The 16563-nt window shown below is 44.2% G+C and overlaps 1 protein-coding gene across 1 annotated transcript in view; it reads right to left on the reverse strand.

The window, feature by feature from the left end:
- CLPB (ClpB family mitochondrial disaggregase) overlaps window positions 1-16563 on the reverse strand; it is a 141851-nt gene that overhangs the window by 96038 nt on the left and 29250 nt on the right. Inside the window, exon 4 of the mRNA XM_077830570.1 lies at window positions 14607-14710. Within this exon, the coding sequence (XP_077686696.1) occupies window positions 14607-14710 (104 nt within the window). The remainder of the gene's footprint in view (window positions 1-14606; window positions 14711-16563) is intronic.

The following is a 16563-nucleotide window of genomic DNA, read 5'->3' on the forward strand; positions in this document are numbered from 1 at the left end:
CAGAACGTGAACCATCTGCAATGCACCGTGCCTATATTACCTTCCCATAACTACTGCTTGAGTCCAAAACCACCTAAAAGTTGCAATAAAACCTACATACAATCCTGTAACTAACAACCAAGCCCATTCCAGCCCAGCATCTCTGCTAATAAAACCCAGCACCTGCAAAGAGAGCAATTAACGTGATGCTCCCTTCCTTCTGCGGGCATTTTCTATAAGCATACATGGTGTGTATGTATATTTATTTATTTTTCTTCATTTCCTATCCAGGGAGGGGCAAGATAATGAACTGCGTGCGTCAGGGAAGATGAATCTGAGATACTAGGGAGCAGTGCAGTAAAAAGATTAAAGTGTTATTATTGTTGGGTTTTTTCCCCCATGGTCCATTGTGACAGCTCGGCCGTCATCTGTAAAAAATGTCTCAGCAAGAGATAATCATCGGAAACTCAATAAAGCGTCAGGGGAAGCCTCGTCTGCCATCAATCACTGGGTGCCTGGAAATTTTCAGGCCTCTGTCTCCCTTCCTGCCATCCATATAAATGTCTGCAATATATTTTGTGCAGTGCGTGTGGCGTGTATCCCCCTGATTTGGAAGTTTTTATGAAAAAATATTTATACACGAAATATGCAAATCGGTTTTAAAAAGAGGCAGTTTCGCTATCTCCCTCTCTCTTTCTCTTTTTAAAAATGCAACTGAATTTATTCTTTTTAATAAAACATGTCAACTAAAGAATTAATGCAACTTCTAACTGAGTGGACTTATTTCTCCCCACTCCTAAAAAATAAAATACATTAGTTTAGAGAACGGTATGCAGACAAAAACAATTAACTTTATTGGTTGATATACTTTGTCTTAAATAAAGTCTATGCACATGCATTATGTATGGCACTCCATTGTTCATTTTTTTAATGTTGTTTCATGCATTTTGTATTTGCCGCTACAGCAGCCTGATGCATGTGTGTTCGCAGCTCCCATCAAGGAGAGAGTCGGTAGAACTAATACGTTACGATGAGGGATGAGAGCAAGGAGCATTTAAAAATAAAATAACACCCTGTCAAAATTGCTCTAGAGTTGATCCATCTTCTGAACGTGCATTTTATCAAAGGCAAAGGTTGAAAGATTACACCTTCATTTGACTTTATCTCACTTTAAGCTCCCAGCAATGAGGCCAAAATGCTGTACTAAACTAATGGACAATCTCATTACACAGTTCTGTCTTTGCTACCAGACTAATTAGCAGTATTTTATTCTGCAAATAATGCAGGAGAAGCACTCTTTGCCTTTGATAATGTAATCAGTTTTCCTAAATTTGCTCCACACAATAAGCAGGAAATGTTTAATTTCTGAGCCAAAGGTCAAAGTGTAGGAGCTACAGTTCATTTAGTTACAAGGGACAGGAAAGGTTGGCGTTCTGGTAGCTGCATGAGTTGTGGTTACGTGATACGGAATGGGACCAGAAAGATACTGCTTAGACTTGCCTTCCTCAGGGAGAATGTTTGGCATCTTGGACTCATTGGCTCTCACAAGCTAAGGTCTTGCTCACTACTTAGATGGATGAGACACCTCTAAAGAGAGCCAGATGGCAAAGGAAGTGGCGCTGGTGACTCAGTTGGTGATGCCTTTTTACCTGGGTCAGGACTAAACCAACATCCCAATTTTGGGAGCACTGCTGTGCTGGAGTCTGTTTCACCTCAGACGTGAAACTGATGCTGACCATGAAAGACCATAAAAGATCCAACTGCACTCAGAGCATGGAGGTTAGCACTAATACTCTTGCCCAACGCCAAACAGGTGCAATCAGTCTGTCCACAGAACATTCCCCGACTAGAGAAGTTACTCAGGGTTTTACATCCACTTCTAAAAACTTGCGCAGTGCTGCTGGTGCAAGAACAGCCTTATTTCACCCCAGAGGTGGCTGCATTTGAGTGGATGATGTAAACCGTCTATCTATAATTTTGAATAGTGCCTTTGGCATCCCTCCAGATAAAAGTGGCTTTATAAATGTAAGTCAGCAGGCGGCAATGTTTCCAAGTCACCTCCAGGATACTGAAGGATGTCTGCTCACGAAAATATTTTACAGGGTTACATAATCGTTTCTCTAATCTTGACAGACACACAAACCCTCCTCCCCTTCAGTTAGATGGCATGTAAAGGGAACGTGAAGCAGTTTCTTGAAGTAAGGTGACGTTTCCATTTTGATCCCAGGAAACAAGATTTCAGGGGAGATGGTTGGGAGATGCTCATGTAATCTCCAAGCCTGATTCTAACATTGAGTGGTAGGAAAATCAAGTAAGAGAGGTTACAGCAATAGATTAAGGAACAACAGAGGGTAGGAGAATGGACATCAAGAGGAAAGATAGCGTCACTGGTATTGGAACTAACAGTCAGGTAGGTGATATCATTAGTAGAATGACCGTACCTAATCGGGTGAGGCATCTGGATGAAGCTGAGCAAAAACAACTAAGATGTCTGGACACCAATGCAAGGAGCCTGGGTAACAAAATTGAGGAACTAGAACTGTTGGTGCAAGGAGTGAAATCAGATATTTAACAGAAACATGGTGGAATAGTAGTGATGTCTGTCGCACAGCTATTGAAGGGTATGTGCTGTTCTGGAAAGACAGAAATAAAGGTAAAGGTGGTGGAATATCATCGAATATTAATGAGGAGGTAGATTGTAAAGAAATTAGAAGTGATGGAATGGATAAAACAGAATCTATTTGGGTCAAAATCACTTTGGGGAAGAAAGGTAACAAAGGCTCTCCTGGGATAGTGCTTGGGGTCTGCTACAGACCCCCATGATCCAATCTGGATATGGATAGAGACCTCTTTAATATTTTTAATGAAATAAATACTACTGGGAGTTGTGTGATTATGGGAGACTTTAATTTCCCAGACACAGATTGGGGGACAAGTGTTATGAACAATGGTAGGGCCCAGATATTCCTGGATGTGATAGCTGACAGATTTCTTCACCAAATAGCCTCTGAACCTACAAGAGGTGATGCCATTTTAGGTTTAATATTGGTAAGTAGCAAGGGCCTCACAGAACTAGCTGTAGAGGACAGCTAATTCAGTTTAAATTAAATGGAAGGATAAACAAAAGTAGGTTTGCAACTAGGGTCCTTGACTGCAAAAAGGCAAACCTAAAAAAATTAAGGGAATTAGTTAGGGAAGTGGACTGGACTGAAGAACTCAAGTCAAGGATCGGAATGTGGAGGAAGCTTGGAATTACTTTAAGTCAAAGTTGCAGAACCTATCTCAAAGCCTGCATCCTAAGCAAGGGGAAAGATTCATAGGGAAGGGTTGCAGATCAAATTGGATGAGCAAGCTTCTCAAACAGGTGAAAAAGAGAAAGCCCAAAGCTTACAAGGAATGGAAGATGGGAAGAAACAGCAAGGAAAGCTATCCCTTGGAGGTCAGAGAGTGTAGGGGAAAAGTGAGAAAAACCAAAAGCTAAGCAGGTTGGATCTTGCAAAGGATATTAAAACCAATAGTAAAAGGTTTTATATAAATAAAATGAAAAAAGGTTTTATATAAATAAAAATGAAACAAGGAAAGACGAAGTGGGACTGCTAAACACTGAGGATGGGCTGGAGATTAAAGATCTAGGCATGGCCCAACCCCTAAACGACTACTTTGCCTGAGTTTTTAATAAGGGTAACGACGAGCTTAGGTGTAGTGGCTAATGGAAATGAGCTTACAGAAGTAGCAATTACTGCATCTGAGATCTAAGTCAAACTCAAACAGCTTAATGGGACCCACTTGGGGGCGGGGCCCAGATAATCTCCATCCAAGAATATTAAAGGAACTGGCACATGGCATTGCTAGCCCAATACCAAGGATTTTAAAGGAATCCATAAACTCAGGGGTCATACCTTATGACTGGAGAATTGCTAATACAGTACCTATTTTTAACAAAGGGGAAAATAAGGGTCCAGGAAACTACAGGCCCGTTAGTTTGACCTCGATTGTATGCAAGGTCTCTTGGAACAAATTTTGAAAGAGAAATTAGTTAAGGAAATATAGGTAAACAGTAATTAGGATAAAATACAATATAGTTTTGCAAAAAGTAGATCATGCCAGACCAACCTGATCTCTTTGAGAAGATAACTGATTTTGTAGACAAAGGAAAAGCAGTAAATCTAATCTACCTGGGTGTTAGTAAGACATTTGATACAGCTCCACATGGGAAATTATTAGTTCAACTGGAGAAGATGGGGATCAGTATGAGAACTGAAAGGTGGATAAGGAAATGGCTAAAGGGGAGACTATAATGGGTCATACTGAAAGGTGAACTGTCAGTCTGGAGGGAAGTCACTAGTGGAGCTCCTCAGGGATTGGTCTTGGGACCAATCTTATTTAACATTTTCATTCATGACCTTGGCACAAGAAGTTGGAAGGTGCTAATAAAATTTGCAGGCGACACAAAGTTGGGAGGTACTACAATGGTCCCTTCTGGCCTTAAAAGTCTATGAGTCTATGTTCTCAGTATCCTTGCCCAGCCTATCCCAGTTCTTCTCTCCCAGCATTTTGTCTGATGTGTCTGTTCCATTCCCTCCCACCGGCTCCCAGTCCGCCCCAGCTCCTTGTCTAAGTCTCTTTCCCCAGCAAGTCCCAGTTCTCCCCCCAACACCCTAGCTCCTTGTCTGAACACCCCCCAACGCACCGTGCTAAGCCCCAGTCTCCTGGTCCATACAGTCCATCTCCTTTTCTTCCTCCAACAGCTCTTCTGCCAATCCCAATATTCCCTGCCCAACCAACTGGTGCCCAAATCTCCCACCATTTCCTTCATAGGTTTAAAGTCCCAGTCTCGCCCCAGCCCCCAGTCCCCTTGCCCAACCAGTCCCAGCGTCCCCCACAGCAGCTCCCAGTCCCAGCCTCCTTGCCTAGCCAGTCTCAATCTCCACCCTCCCAGTCACTGTCTCTCTTCCTTCAGTCTCCGTTTCACTATGCTCCTTTACCTAATCTACTCCTTTCCCTCCCCCAGGTCCAGCTTTTGTCTCCTATGCACTCAATATTACCCGTAAATGGAGATTCTTTATGATGCATGGGCCCTATCTGTATTCCACACGTGGATGTGCATGTGCACCACGCGCCTGAGATTGGAGATTTCTAGCAAGTAGTGTCTGTTTGTCTGCATTTGCACAGTTGTTCTCCTCATGCTCCAAACTGAGGGTATAAGGAGTAGTGCAAACCGACGTCACACAGTTCCTCTTTTTACTGTAAATCCAGTCATGATCTGCAGCAGAGGGCGGGTAGCGGAATACAGATAAGGACCACACATCTTGAAGAACCTCCAGTTACACTTAAGTAACCTCCATTTCTTCTTCAAGTGCTGGCCCCAATGGGTATTCCAGATGTAGGTGATTGGTATGCAGTAGTCAAACAGGAGGGGGTGCAAGAATGCAGGTGGCATAGATGCCTGTAATACTGAAGTCCTCACGGCTGTCTTCACAGAAGAGGTCTGGACTAATGCGCAAAGTTTCCTGAAGTACGGACAGAACTTCAGGTAGCCGCCCTACAAATGTCCAGCATAAGCACCTCTCAAAGAGATGCTGTAGAAGTTGCTTGTGCTCCAGTGGAGTGGACCCTGACCTCCTGTGGGGGAGGAAGAAGTGCCAGTTGATAACAAAGAATAATGCAGTCACAGAGCCACTTAGAGTCTCTGTGAAGATAATGCTTATCCTTTTGTTCGCTCCACTAAAGCAACAAATAGTCTAGGCATTTTCCAAAGCCCACTGGACATTGAGAGAGTGATGTCTTCTCTCCTCATGGGAACCATGATGTTTTGGAAGGAATAAGTGATCGGGTTGATTCATGTGTTACCTTGGAGATGAATTTTGGGTGGACACGAAGGGATACCTAACTCCTTATGAAATGTAATATATGTTGGGTCTTCCATAAGTGCTCTCAGTTCACTCACTCTTTTGGCTGCTGCAATGGTGACTAGGAAGGTGATCTTCATAGAAAGGTACGACATGGAGCAGGAGGCTAGCGGTTCAAAGGGAGGTCTAGTAAGTACTGAAAGATCAAGATTAGGATCCCATTGCGGTGTTGGTTTCACCCAGGTGGGAAAGTTCTCATGAGGCCCTTCAGGAATCTGGTTGCTGTTGGATGAGTATAAACAGTACAGCCCTCAAGTGGAGAATGGAAGGCACTGACTGTTGCAACATGGACCCACAGCAAGCTAATGGAAAGGCCTCACATCTTGAGAGTATGTAGGTAGCCTAAAATAAAAGGAATTCCCACGGATTCCAGGGCTAATTGGTTCTGTTGTGTCTATTCAGCTTGGAAAAGATATGACAGAGGTCTATAAAACCATGAATGATGTGAAGAAAATGAACAGGGAACAGTTATTTACCCCTTCACATAACCCAAGGACCAGGAGTCACCCAATGAAATTAACAGACAGCAAGTTTAAAACAAACAAAATGAAGTATTTCTTCACACAATGCATGCTCAACCTGTGGACCTCATTGCCAGGGGATGTTATGAAGGCCAAAAGTATAACTGGGTTCAAAAAAGAATTACATCAGTTCATGGAGGATAGGTCCATCAATGGCTGCTAGCCAAGATGGTCAGGGATGCAAACCCATGCTATGGGTATTCCCAAATCTCTGACTGTCAGGAGCTGGGACTGGACGACAGGGGATGGATCACTCAATAATTGCTCTGTTCTGTTCATTCCGTCTGAAGCAACTGGCACTGGTCACTGTTGGAAGACAGAGTACTGAGCTAGATAGACCACTGGTCTGACCCAGTACTTAAGTTAATACACTGCTGGCTAGACAGACTGTTCTCAGCTCTAGTAGGTTGATATGCATCCTGGGCTCCCAAGGAGTTTGTGTGCCCTGTGCGGTGTGATTGCCATGTGGGCTCCATAACCTATCAGAGATGCGTCCATGATAATAGTTGCATTAGGTGTGGGTGTAAGGAAAGGGACACCCACACGTACTTGTTCTCTTGTGTGGTGGAACAACCTGGAAGCCGTGACCTTGGAGGGAACTGTTACCCTGGTATTCATGTTGTCTTTGTCTGGTGAGTAACAGACCGAAGCCAGGCCTGTAGGCAATGGACGTGGAGCCTGGCAAATGGTGTTATGTAAGTACAGGAGGCCACGTGGCCCAGCAGGTACAGGCAGACCTTGACGGTGGTTCAAGGTCAGGTTGTTCAAAGCTTGGAATCCTGCCATAGGGAAGTAGCGCCTTGCTGTAGTCGAGTCTAGGGTCGCTCCTGTAAAGTCTATGGTCCTTGTGGGAGTCAAAGTGGACTTTCCTGTGTTGACACTGATTCCCAAGGAAGGCAGCAGAAGAAGTGGGAATAGGGTTGCCAACTGGACCTCCTTGCTGCATCTGCCCGCAGGAGCTAGTTATCTAGATATGAAAAAATGGTGTAGTTGTAGCTGTTTCATCTCAGCCGGGCTGCCCCCACTGAGAAGACCTTTGTGAAGACCCCAGCTGCTGTAGTTAGTCTGAATGGGAGCACTGTGGATTGGTAGGGCTCTTGTCCTACCAGGAATCTGAGGAATTGGCTGCGGGTGGGTGAATGTCCACATCAAAGCAAGCATCTTTCAGGCCGAGAGCTGTGAAACACATGCCTTGCAGAGAGGTGATTATTAATGCCAATGCGGCCATGCAGAATTTTTATTTTAAAATAAAGACACTCAGTCGGCATAGATCGAGAATTGGTCTCCATCCTCCATTTTTCTTGGAAGCGAAGAAATATGGGGAGTAGAACCCTTTCCCTTGATGTGATGCATGCTCTATAGCCCCTTGTTGAAGGGGAGAGTCCACCTCCTAACAGAGGATCTCCTCATGAGAGTGGTCCCTGAAAAGGGGCTGGGAAGGGGGTTTGTGATGGGGAGGTGACATAAGCTTGATCACGTAGCCAGAGTGAATGATTTCTAACACCCACCTGTCCATTGTTATTGCCCTTCAATTGTGAGCAAAGTGGGTGAAGCAGCCACCAAAAGTTTTGGGAGTAGCAAAGGTTGGCATCAACAGAGGAATGTGATTCTGGAATGTCCCATCAAAAGAAAAAACCCTAGGTGATGAGTGGGGCTGAGCTGTGGCTGTTGACGTGGAGGAAGCCAGATACCTGGGTCTCTGTATACCCTGGCGTTTGTGCAGTGGTTCGTAAGAGCACTGATGACCGAATGGTTGAGGAGGTGTTCTTGGTCTGTACACCCACTTGTGATGTTTCCTCTTTGGAACCGGGGTATAAATGCCCAGGGAATGGAAGGCTGTTATGGGGTCTTTAAGCAAGTGAAGGGACTCATCAGTTTTATTTCACTGAGTAAGTTAGCCTCGTCAAAGGGCAGGTGCTCAGTGCTATTTTGTACCTCCCGGGGGAACCCTGAGGTGTGGAGCTAAGATTGCACCTCATGACAACTGCTGTAGTTATCCCTCTAGAAGCAGTGTCAGCAGCATCCACTGCAGCCCAAAGAGATGTTTTACCTACCAGTCGGACCTCATCAACAAGGGCTTGGAATTGATCCCTGTCCTACTGAAGAAGCTTGTCCTTAAAGGCCAGGACTTTGGCGTCACTGGTGAAATAATACTTCGCTAGCAAGGCTTGGTAGTCAGCAATTCAAAAGTTAAGGCTGGTGGAAGAAAATACTTTCCTCCCCAGGTGGCAAAGGCATTTAGCACCCTTGTCAGTGGGTGTTGCCTTGGGATGCTATAGCCTAGATCTCTCAGTGACTGCTTGTACCACTGACAAGTTGGGTGTTGGTTGTGTAAACTGCAACTCCACTCCCTTGGCTGGTACAAAATAATGCCTCTCAGCCCTGTGGGGGTGCAGGAGGCTGGTTCCATAAGGGTCCTGTTCACAGGTGGGTCCACCCAGCTAGAATCACAAGGCTGCAGGATGTCCACTAGCCTATGCTGAGTATCCTGTACCTCCTCAGGTTGGATCTAGAGCTCAATTGCCATCCTTCCATAGGAGCGCCTGCTACAGCCTGTGGTCAACAGGTGGGGATGGCGAAGATGGGGTGACTGCCTCATCTAGTGAGGAGGAGGATACAGCCGTAGGAACCGTCAGATCCGGCTCAATTCTTTCTCCCCTGGAGTGTGACAGACGCAATTGGCGTCAGCTAGGACAGGATAGATGGGATTCATGTACAGATTTGGGATGTCTAGCACAGGGATCCCAGAGACCCCAGTAATGTCAATATAAAGGGTCAATTGGTCGGGGGGGATCAGTCCCCGAGATCATCATATCTAGGTGGAGGATGGATCCCAGGGAAGGAGCAACAAATGCTGCATTTAATGGTTACGTGCACCTCCCCAAGGCACTATAGGCAATGCTAGTGCTCATCATTCACGGAGAAGGAGCAGAGGCAGGTGATGCAGTTCTTAAACCCTTGGACAATGGACATAGTCCTTATCTGTGGGGGAAGGCTCCCCAAGGCAGGGAGGACTAACCTACATTAACTAGACTAAAAGACTACCCCTAACATTACTAAGAACAACAACAAACTATTTACAATATATTTACAGGGTTTGACGAATAAACATGGAGGTAGCTTCAAATACAGAGGAGTTCAACTAGGCCATGCGGCAGTAAAATGGACCTGGAGAGGTGATGATCTCTCCTGCCCCTTACACCCACAGTTTGGAGCAAGAGGAGAACAAGTGCACAAGTGCAGACCAATGCACAGCATTTGCTAGAAATCTCTGGTCTCAGGACTCACGTGTGGAATATACCTAGGGACCAGCACTGGAAGAACAACGAAGTTAAAAAGTACTTAGATAAGTTAGATATCTTCAAGTCAGCAGGGCCTGATGAAATGCATCCTAGAATACTCAAGGAGTTGATTGAGACATTATCAATTATCTTTGAAAAGTCATGGAAGACGGGAGACATTCCAGAGGACTGGAAGAGGGCAAATACAGTGCTCATCTATAAAAAGAGAATAAGCACAACCCGGGGAATTACAGACCAGTCAGCTTAATTTCAGTTCCAGGAAAGATAATGAGCAAATAATTAACCAATCATTTGCAAACACCTAGAAGATAAGTGTGGATTTGTCAGAATGGATTTCTCAGGAACAAATCATGTCAGACCAACCGAATAGCTTTCTTTGACAGAGTAACAAGCCTTGTAGATAGGTGGAAAGCAGTAGACATGGTATAACTTGACTTTAGTAAGGCTTTTGATACTGTCTCGCTTGACCTACTCATAAACAAACTAGGGAAATACAACCTAAGTGGAGCTACTATAAGGTGGGTGCATAAGTGGTTGGAAAACCCGTTCTCAGAGAGTAGTTATCAGTGGTTTACAGTCAAGCTGAAAGGGCATATCTAGTGGGGTCCTGAAGGGATCAGTTATGGGTTTTGTTCTGTTCAATATCTTCATCAATGATTTGGATAATTGCATAGAGAGTATGCTGATAAAGTTTGCAGGTGATATCAAGCTGGGAGGGGTTGCAAGTGCTTTGGAGGATAGGATTAAAATTCAAAACGATCTGGACAAACTGGAGAAATGGTCTGAAGGAAACAGGATGAAATTCAATAAGGACTAATGCAAAGTACTCCACTTAGGAAGGAAAAATCAGTTGAACACATACAGAATGGGAAATGACTGCCTAGGAAGGAGTCCTGTGGAAAGGGATCTGGGGGTCATAGTGGACCACAAGCTAAACATAAGTCAACAGTGTAACACTGTTGCAAAAAAAAGCAAACATCATTCTGGGATGTATTAGCAGGAGTGTTGTAAGCAAGACATGAGAAGTAATTCTTCCACTTTACTCCATGCTGATAAGGTCTCAACTAGAGTACAGTGTCCAGTCCTGGGCACCACATTTCAGGAAAGATGTGGACAAATTGGAGAAAGTCCAGAGAAGAGCAACAAAAATGACAAAAAGTCTAGAAAACATGACCTATGAGGGAAGATTGACAAACCCAAGTTTGTCTAGTCTGGAGAAGAGAAGACTGGGGGTGGGATGGGGAGGCAGATCATGATAACAGTTTTCAAATACATAAAAGGTTGTTACAAGGAGGAAGGAGAAAAATTGTTCTTGTTAACCTCTGAGGATAGGACAGGAAGCAATGGGCTTAAATTGCAGCAAGGGTGGTTTAGGTTGGACATTAGGAAAAACTTCTTTTCAGGGCAGTTAAGCACTGGAATAAGTTGCCTATGGAGGTTGTAGAATCTCCATCATTGGAGGTTTTTAAGAGCAGGTTAGACAAAGACCTGTCAGGGATGATGTAGACAATACTTAGTCCTGCCATGAGTGCAGGGGACTGGACTAGATGACCTCTCGAGGTCCTTTCCAGCCGTATGATTCTATGAAATTGCTTCCCCCTCCATGCTGCCTGGTTGGCAGCAAGGCCTTCATTCACAGCATGGAGGAGGTTCACAGGTTCCTTGCTCTCCGTGCCAGGCCCCACCATGACTTGTAGTAGCTGGAAGCAGCAATTACAGGGAAAACCTGGTTTTACTCCTATATCCCTGGACTGGAGCATGCTCAGTTGCTCTGTGAGGATGGTGCACAGTGCACATGCAGTCTGGTCAACACTAGGAGCAGGGAGAGGATGGAGCATAAGAACATAAGAACGGCCATACTGGGTCAGACCAAAGGTCCATCCAGCCCAGTATCCTATCTACCGACAGTGGCCAATGCCAGGTGCCCCAGAGGGAGTGAACCTAACAGGTAAGGATCAAGTGATCTCTCTCCTGCCGTCCATCTCCACCCTCTGAAAAGAGAGGCTAGGGACACCATTCCTTACCCATCCTGGCCTGCTCAGTGAGGACAGAATCTTCAGTGATTTAATTACTAAAATCAGAGTAGTTTCTACTGAGCATGTGTGAACTGAGATTTTTCCACAGTTTATAAGTTGACTGCATTTGGTTAGATTCGCACAGATACAGCACAAGCACATCTCTGACTCAAAGGCCAGCAGCTCCTGCTAAATTTCAAGTCCATGTTCCAAAATATGGAGACACTAGAGCTGTTCAAAGAAAAGGTCTGAAGATTTTTTTTTTAAATACAGGCAAAACAACATTTTCCATAGCCTCATTCTCAGAAATGGTTGAACCAGTTTGCTGAAATTTTCAAAAAATCAGCCTAAGGCAGACACCCAAAATTAAAAATTTCAGCCCAAATGGTTAAAGTATCATAAAATTATAAGCAAGTGGAAACAGGGTCTTATATTGGAAAATGTTGATAGATTCACATCATTTAAGGACAAAAGTGACCATTATATGTTCTAGTCTGACCTCCTGTCTGCCACAAGCCATTACATTTTACCCTGAGTTATTGAGCTCAATAACTTGCCCAGGTGATTCCAAAACTCCATTTTGTAGCTGGACTTTGCATAGGAGAGAGGAGGGGGTCTCCACCCACAAGAGAAAGTCTATTTAAGCCCGTGGGAGACCCCTCCATTTTATCTTCAGCTGGTTAAAGAGAGAGCCTCTCCATCCCCAAAGATACCTGAAAGAAACCGGAACAAAGGAGAGTAACTACAGGGGGTGTGAGTGATTGCTGGACCCAGACTAGAACGAGATTAGTCTGTAAAAGAAAGTTCACTGGAACTGGTGAGATTTTATCTGTATTCAGTTTTCATTACTGTACTAGACTTAGACTTGCTTATTTTATTTTATTTTGCTTGGTAATTCACTTTGTTCTGTCTGTTACTACTTGGAACCACTTAAATCCTACTTTCTGTATTTAATAAAATCACTTTTTACTTATTAATTAACCCAGAGTATGTATTAATACTTGGGGGGGGGGGGGGAAACAGCTGTGCATATCTCTCTATCAGTGTTATAGAGGGCGAACAATTTATGAGTTTACCCTACGTAAGATTTATACAGGGTAAAACGGATTTATTTAGGATTTGGACCCCATTGGGAGTTGGGCATCTGAGTGTCAAGGACAGGAGCACTTCCTAACTTGCTTTCAATTAAGTCTACAGCTGTTAGGGGACGTGGTTCAGACCTGGATCTGGGTTTGCAACAGGCTAGCGGGTCTGGCTCAAACCATGTAGGGCACTGAAGTCCTAAGCTGCCAGGGCAGGAAAGCTGGAACAGAAGTAGCCTTGGCATATCAGGTGGCGGCCCCCAGAGGATTTCTGTGATCCAACCCGTCAAAAAGGGTACTTACTCACTTTAATCAAGTCACCGTTCAATCTTCTTTTTGATAAACTAAACAGATTGAGCTCACGACCCCTCCAATCATTTTTGTGGCTCTTTTCTGCACCCCCCGCCCCCATTTTTAAACATCCTTTTACAAATGTGGATGCCAGAACTGGATGCAGTATTTCAGTATCAGTCTCAGCAATGCTATATAGAGAGGTAAAATCACCGTCTCCTGGCCACAGCATCACACTGTAAGCTCATGGTCAGTTGCTTGTCCACTATTATCCCTAGATCCTTTTCAGAATCACTGCTTTCTGGGATATAGTCCCCCATGCTGCAAGTATGGCCTGCATTTCTTGTTCCTAGATGTATCACTTTGCATTTGGCTATATTAATATGCATTTTGTTTGCATGGGCCCAGCTTACCAAGCCATCCAGAGCACTCTATAGGACTACCCTGTCATCACTGTTATTTACCACTCTGCCAATCTTTGTGTCATCTGCAAACTCCTTCAGCCGTGAGTTTATATTTACTTCCAGATCACTGATAAAAATGTTGAATAGCATTGGGCCTAGTACCAGTCCCTGCAGAACCCCCCTGGAAACACCTCCTGCCGGTGAGAATTCCCTACTGACCAATACTTTTTGAGAGCTGCCAATTAGCCAGTTCTTAATCCATTTAATGTGAATAAGTGGAGCTACTGTAAGAAAGCTTGACCACAAAGAATCGGAGGAGGTATCCAGGCCCCAGGACCTTCAGCAGTTGCAGAAATGTAGGGTAAACAATTACCCTGCTCTACAAAAGGGAAGTGAGCCAGAGTTTTTGCTAGTGATTTTAATGGAAGTGGCCTGGGGGAGCTGGATGAGATAGAACACCTTCTATTTAAGGTGTTTATTTATTGGAATCATGTCCTTTGCCTCAGTTTTCATAGAGTCATAGGATTTAAGGCCAGAAGAGACCATTTTGATCTGACCTCCCGGATGACACAGGTCAGGGAACCTCCCCCAGTGAATTCTGCATCAAGTCCAATAACTCCTGTTGGAGCTAGAGCATAACTTTTAGAAAAACATCCAGTCCAAAGTCTTCAAGCATTGGAGAATCACCCCACCCCTAAGTAAATTGTTCCAGTGGGAGAGAGCTCCTCCAGTGGTGGAGTTGAAAGCAATGCAGGAAATGCAGTGGTGCATCTCAGAGGAGTTATCACAGCAGGGTGTTCCCAAGGCTCAGGGTACTCTTCTAGCCTGTGGAGCCTGCTGTTTCAAGTCTGTATTTTGGAGGGCATGGCATATAACAGACCTATGCCTAAAGAATATAACCGATAGCATCTGTCTAAACTTAGAATCATAGAATATCAGGGTTGGAAGGGATCTCAGGAGGTCATCTAGTCCAACCCCCTGCAGGAAAGCAAAAAGCACAAGTGGATCAGAATTATCCAAAGGCCTAACTGAACTCTGGGCATAGAGAGAGACATACTGTCCCTATAAGATAACATGAACAAAAAGTTTAAGTCTTTTATTACCTTCCAATGAATGGAGTCCCTTTTCTTTGGCAGTCTCATACACGCTGTTGAATTCGTCTCCGAGGTTTGGATCAGCACCAGCTGCAAGCAGGATCTTTACCACACTGTTATAAAACATAATGAGAACAGGATCATCAGGAAGGTTTCCCAGAGAGATCAGATGGAACATCAGGAACTAGACCCCTTTAGAGTTTGCAAAGGAAAAAATCTCAAGGCACATAAGGCAGCAGAGTACTCAGCAAAAAATATGCTGCCAGGAAAGGAGAGTTAAAAAAACTGCACTACTTAGCAATATTAACAGTCATAAGGCGACTGGACTGAGGAGGCATTCGGAGAAGTGGACTGCTCTGTAGATCCCCATGTGCTGTGAAATATACCTATGTTCAACAGAGGCCAAGTCCAAAACATCTGCACAGAAGTGACTGTGTGCTATGCGCTACATTTCCAGTTCACTGGACTGGACTGCCATCCCATAATTCACTCTTCACAGTTGAAAATGCAGCCAAGCCACACCCAGCAGCCAAACATCTGATGTTCAGGAGACAACTAGCTGCTGTTTTAAGACAAATAAAGATGAAGAATTTGGAGAGAAAACTCCAGGAGGCGAGAGAGAGGGAAGAGAAAACGATGATGAAAGCACAGGGTGAGGCTATGAGGTATGGTTTTGTTTGCAGACCCTCAGTGAACTGAATTTGGTGATCACGATAGGCCAGTGTCCCCGTCACAAAAAACACCGCTGGAATTGACAATACCTGTCACCTTTGGCGGCAGTCCCAGGATAGAGGTTGAGGAAGAGAAATAATCAGATTCTCATTGTCGTTAAAGGTAGTGGTGAGGCATATTGGTAGGGCAGTGACGAGGGTTGGGGGATCTCCCACTGCTTCTGCTCATGCTTGTCTGGAGGCAGTGGACTGTAGTCTCTAGAGCTGTCCAAACTGTCGCCATTCCCCAGCATGACTATTCAGCACCAAAAAGAGACAGGCTAGATTTGGTGCAGAAGCCTCTGTGTTTCTAAACCAAACAACCATCAGGCAAGAATTAGATTTCTTACCATTTCTGAAAACAGCTTGAAGCCTGTTATTCTTTTTCCTGGTTTCCGGCCTTCCATGGCAACTAGCCAGTAAAATGTTATACAGTGTTCATCACAGGCGAGATAGCTTACAGGCTGGCAGAGGTTCTTGACTATGCGCACCACAGATTGATGGACATGTATCTGCAGGCTGCATCTTGTCAAGTCACATTTAAAATTTACCTTAAGTTCCTCCCCCATTTACCCCTTTACAGTAAATACAATTAGCAGAGTGGAAGGCGGGTGTTTTGTACTTTCATTAAGATACATTAGCAGAGGTGTATTTCTTGCCTTCCACAGTTCAAGTCTCGATTGCATATAAAGTGCAATCTAGAGGACTGAGCACAAAGTTGCGAGTCAGGAGACCCGTGATCTCAACTATATCACCAATTTCTTGTGAGATTGTAGGGAATTCACTATGTTCACATTTTCAGAAGTGGCTTTAGTTTTGAGTCTGTTTTTTCAAGAGGTGCCTAGCATCTGCATCTCCCACTGATTTCAAATGAAGCTGTGGGTGTTTCACTCTTCTGAAATCCATGCTCCCATGTTGTTGAAATGGAGCATTCAAGATCAAAATGGTCTCCTGAATCAGTAACCTGTCCTCTGCATTATTTACCACGTCCCCTAATTTTTGTGTCATCTGCAAACTTTAACAGTGATCATTTTATGTTTTCTTCCAGTTCATTGATAAAAATGTTAAACAGCTAAGAACCAATCTCTGTGGGATCCCACTGGAAACACATCCATTCTATGATGATTCCCCATTTACAATAATATTTTGAGTCCTACCAGTTAGCCATCTTTTAATCCATTTATTGTGTGCCATTCTAATTTTTTAATCAAAATGTGCAGTACCAAGACAAACTCTGCTAGCCATAGATTTCTTCT

This window comes from Eretmochelys imbricata, chromosome 1 (assembly GCF_965152235.1).
Source record: "Eretmochelys imbricata isolate rEreImb1 chromosome 1, rEreImb1.hap1, whole genome shotgun sequence".
Classification (NCBI taxonomy): domain Eukaryota; kingdom Metazoa; phylum Chordata; order Testudines; family Cheloniidae; genus Eretmochelys; species Eretmochelys imbricata.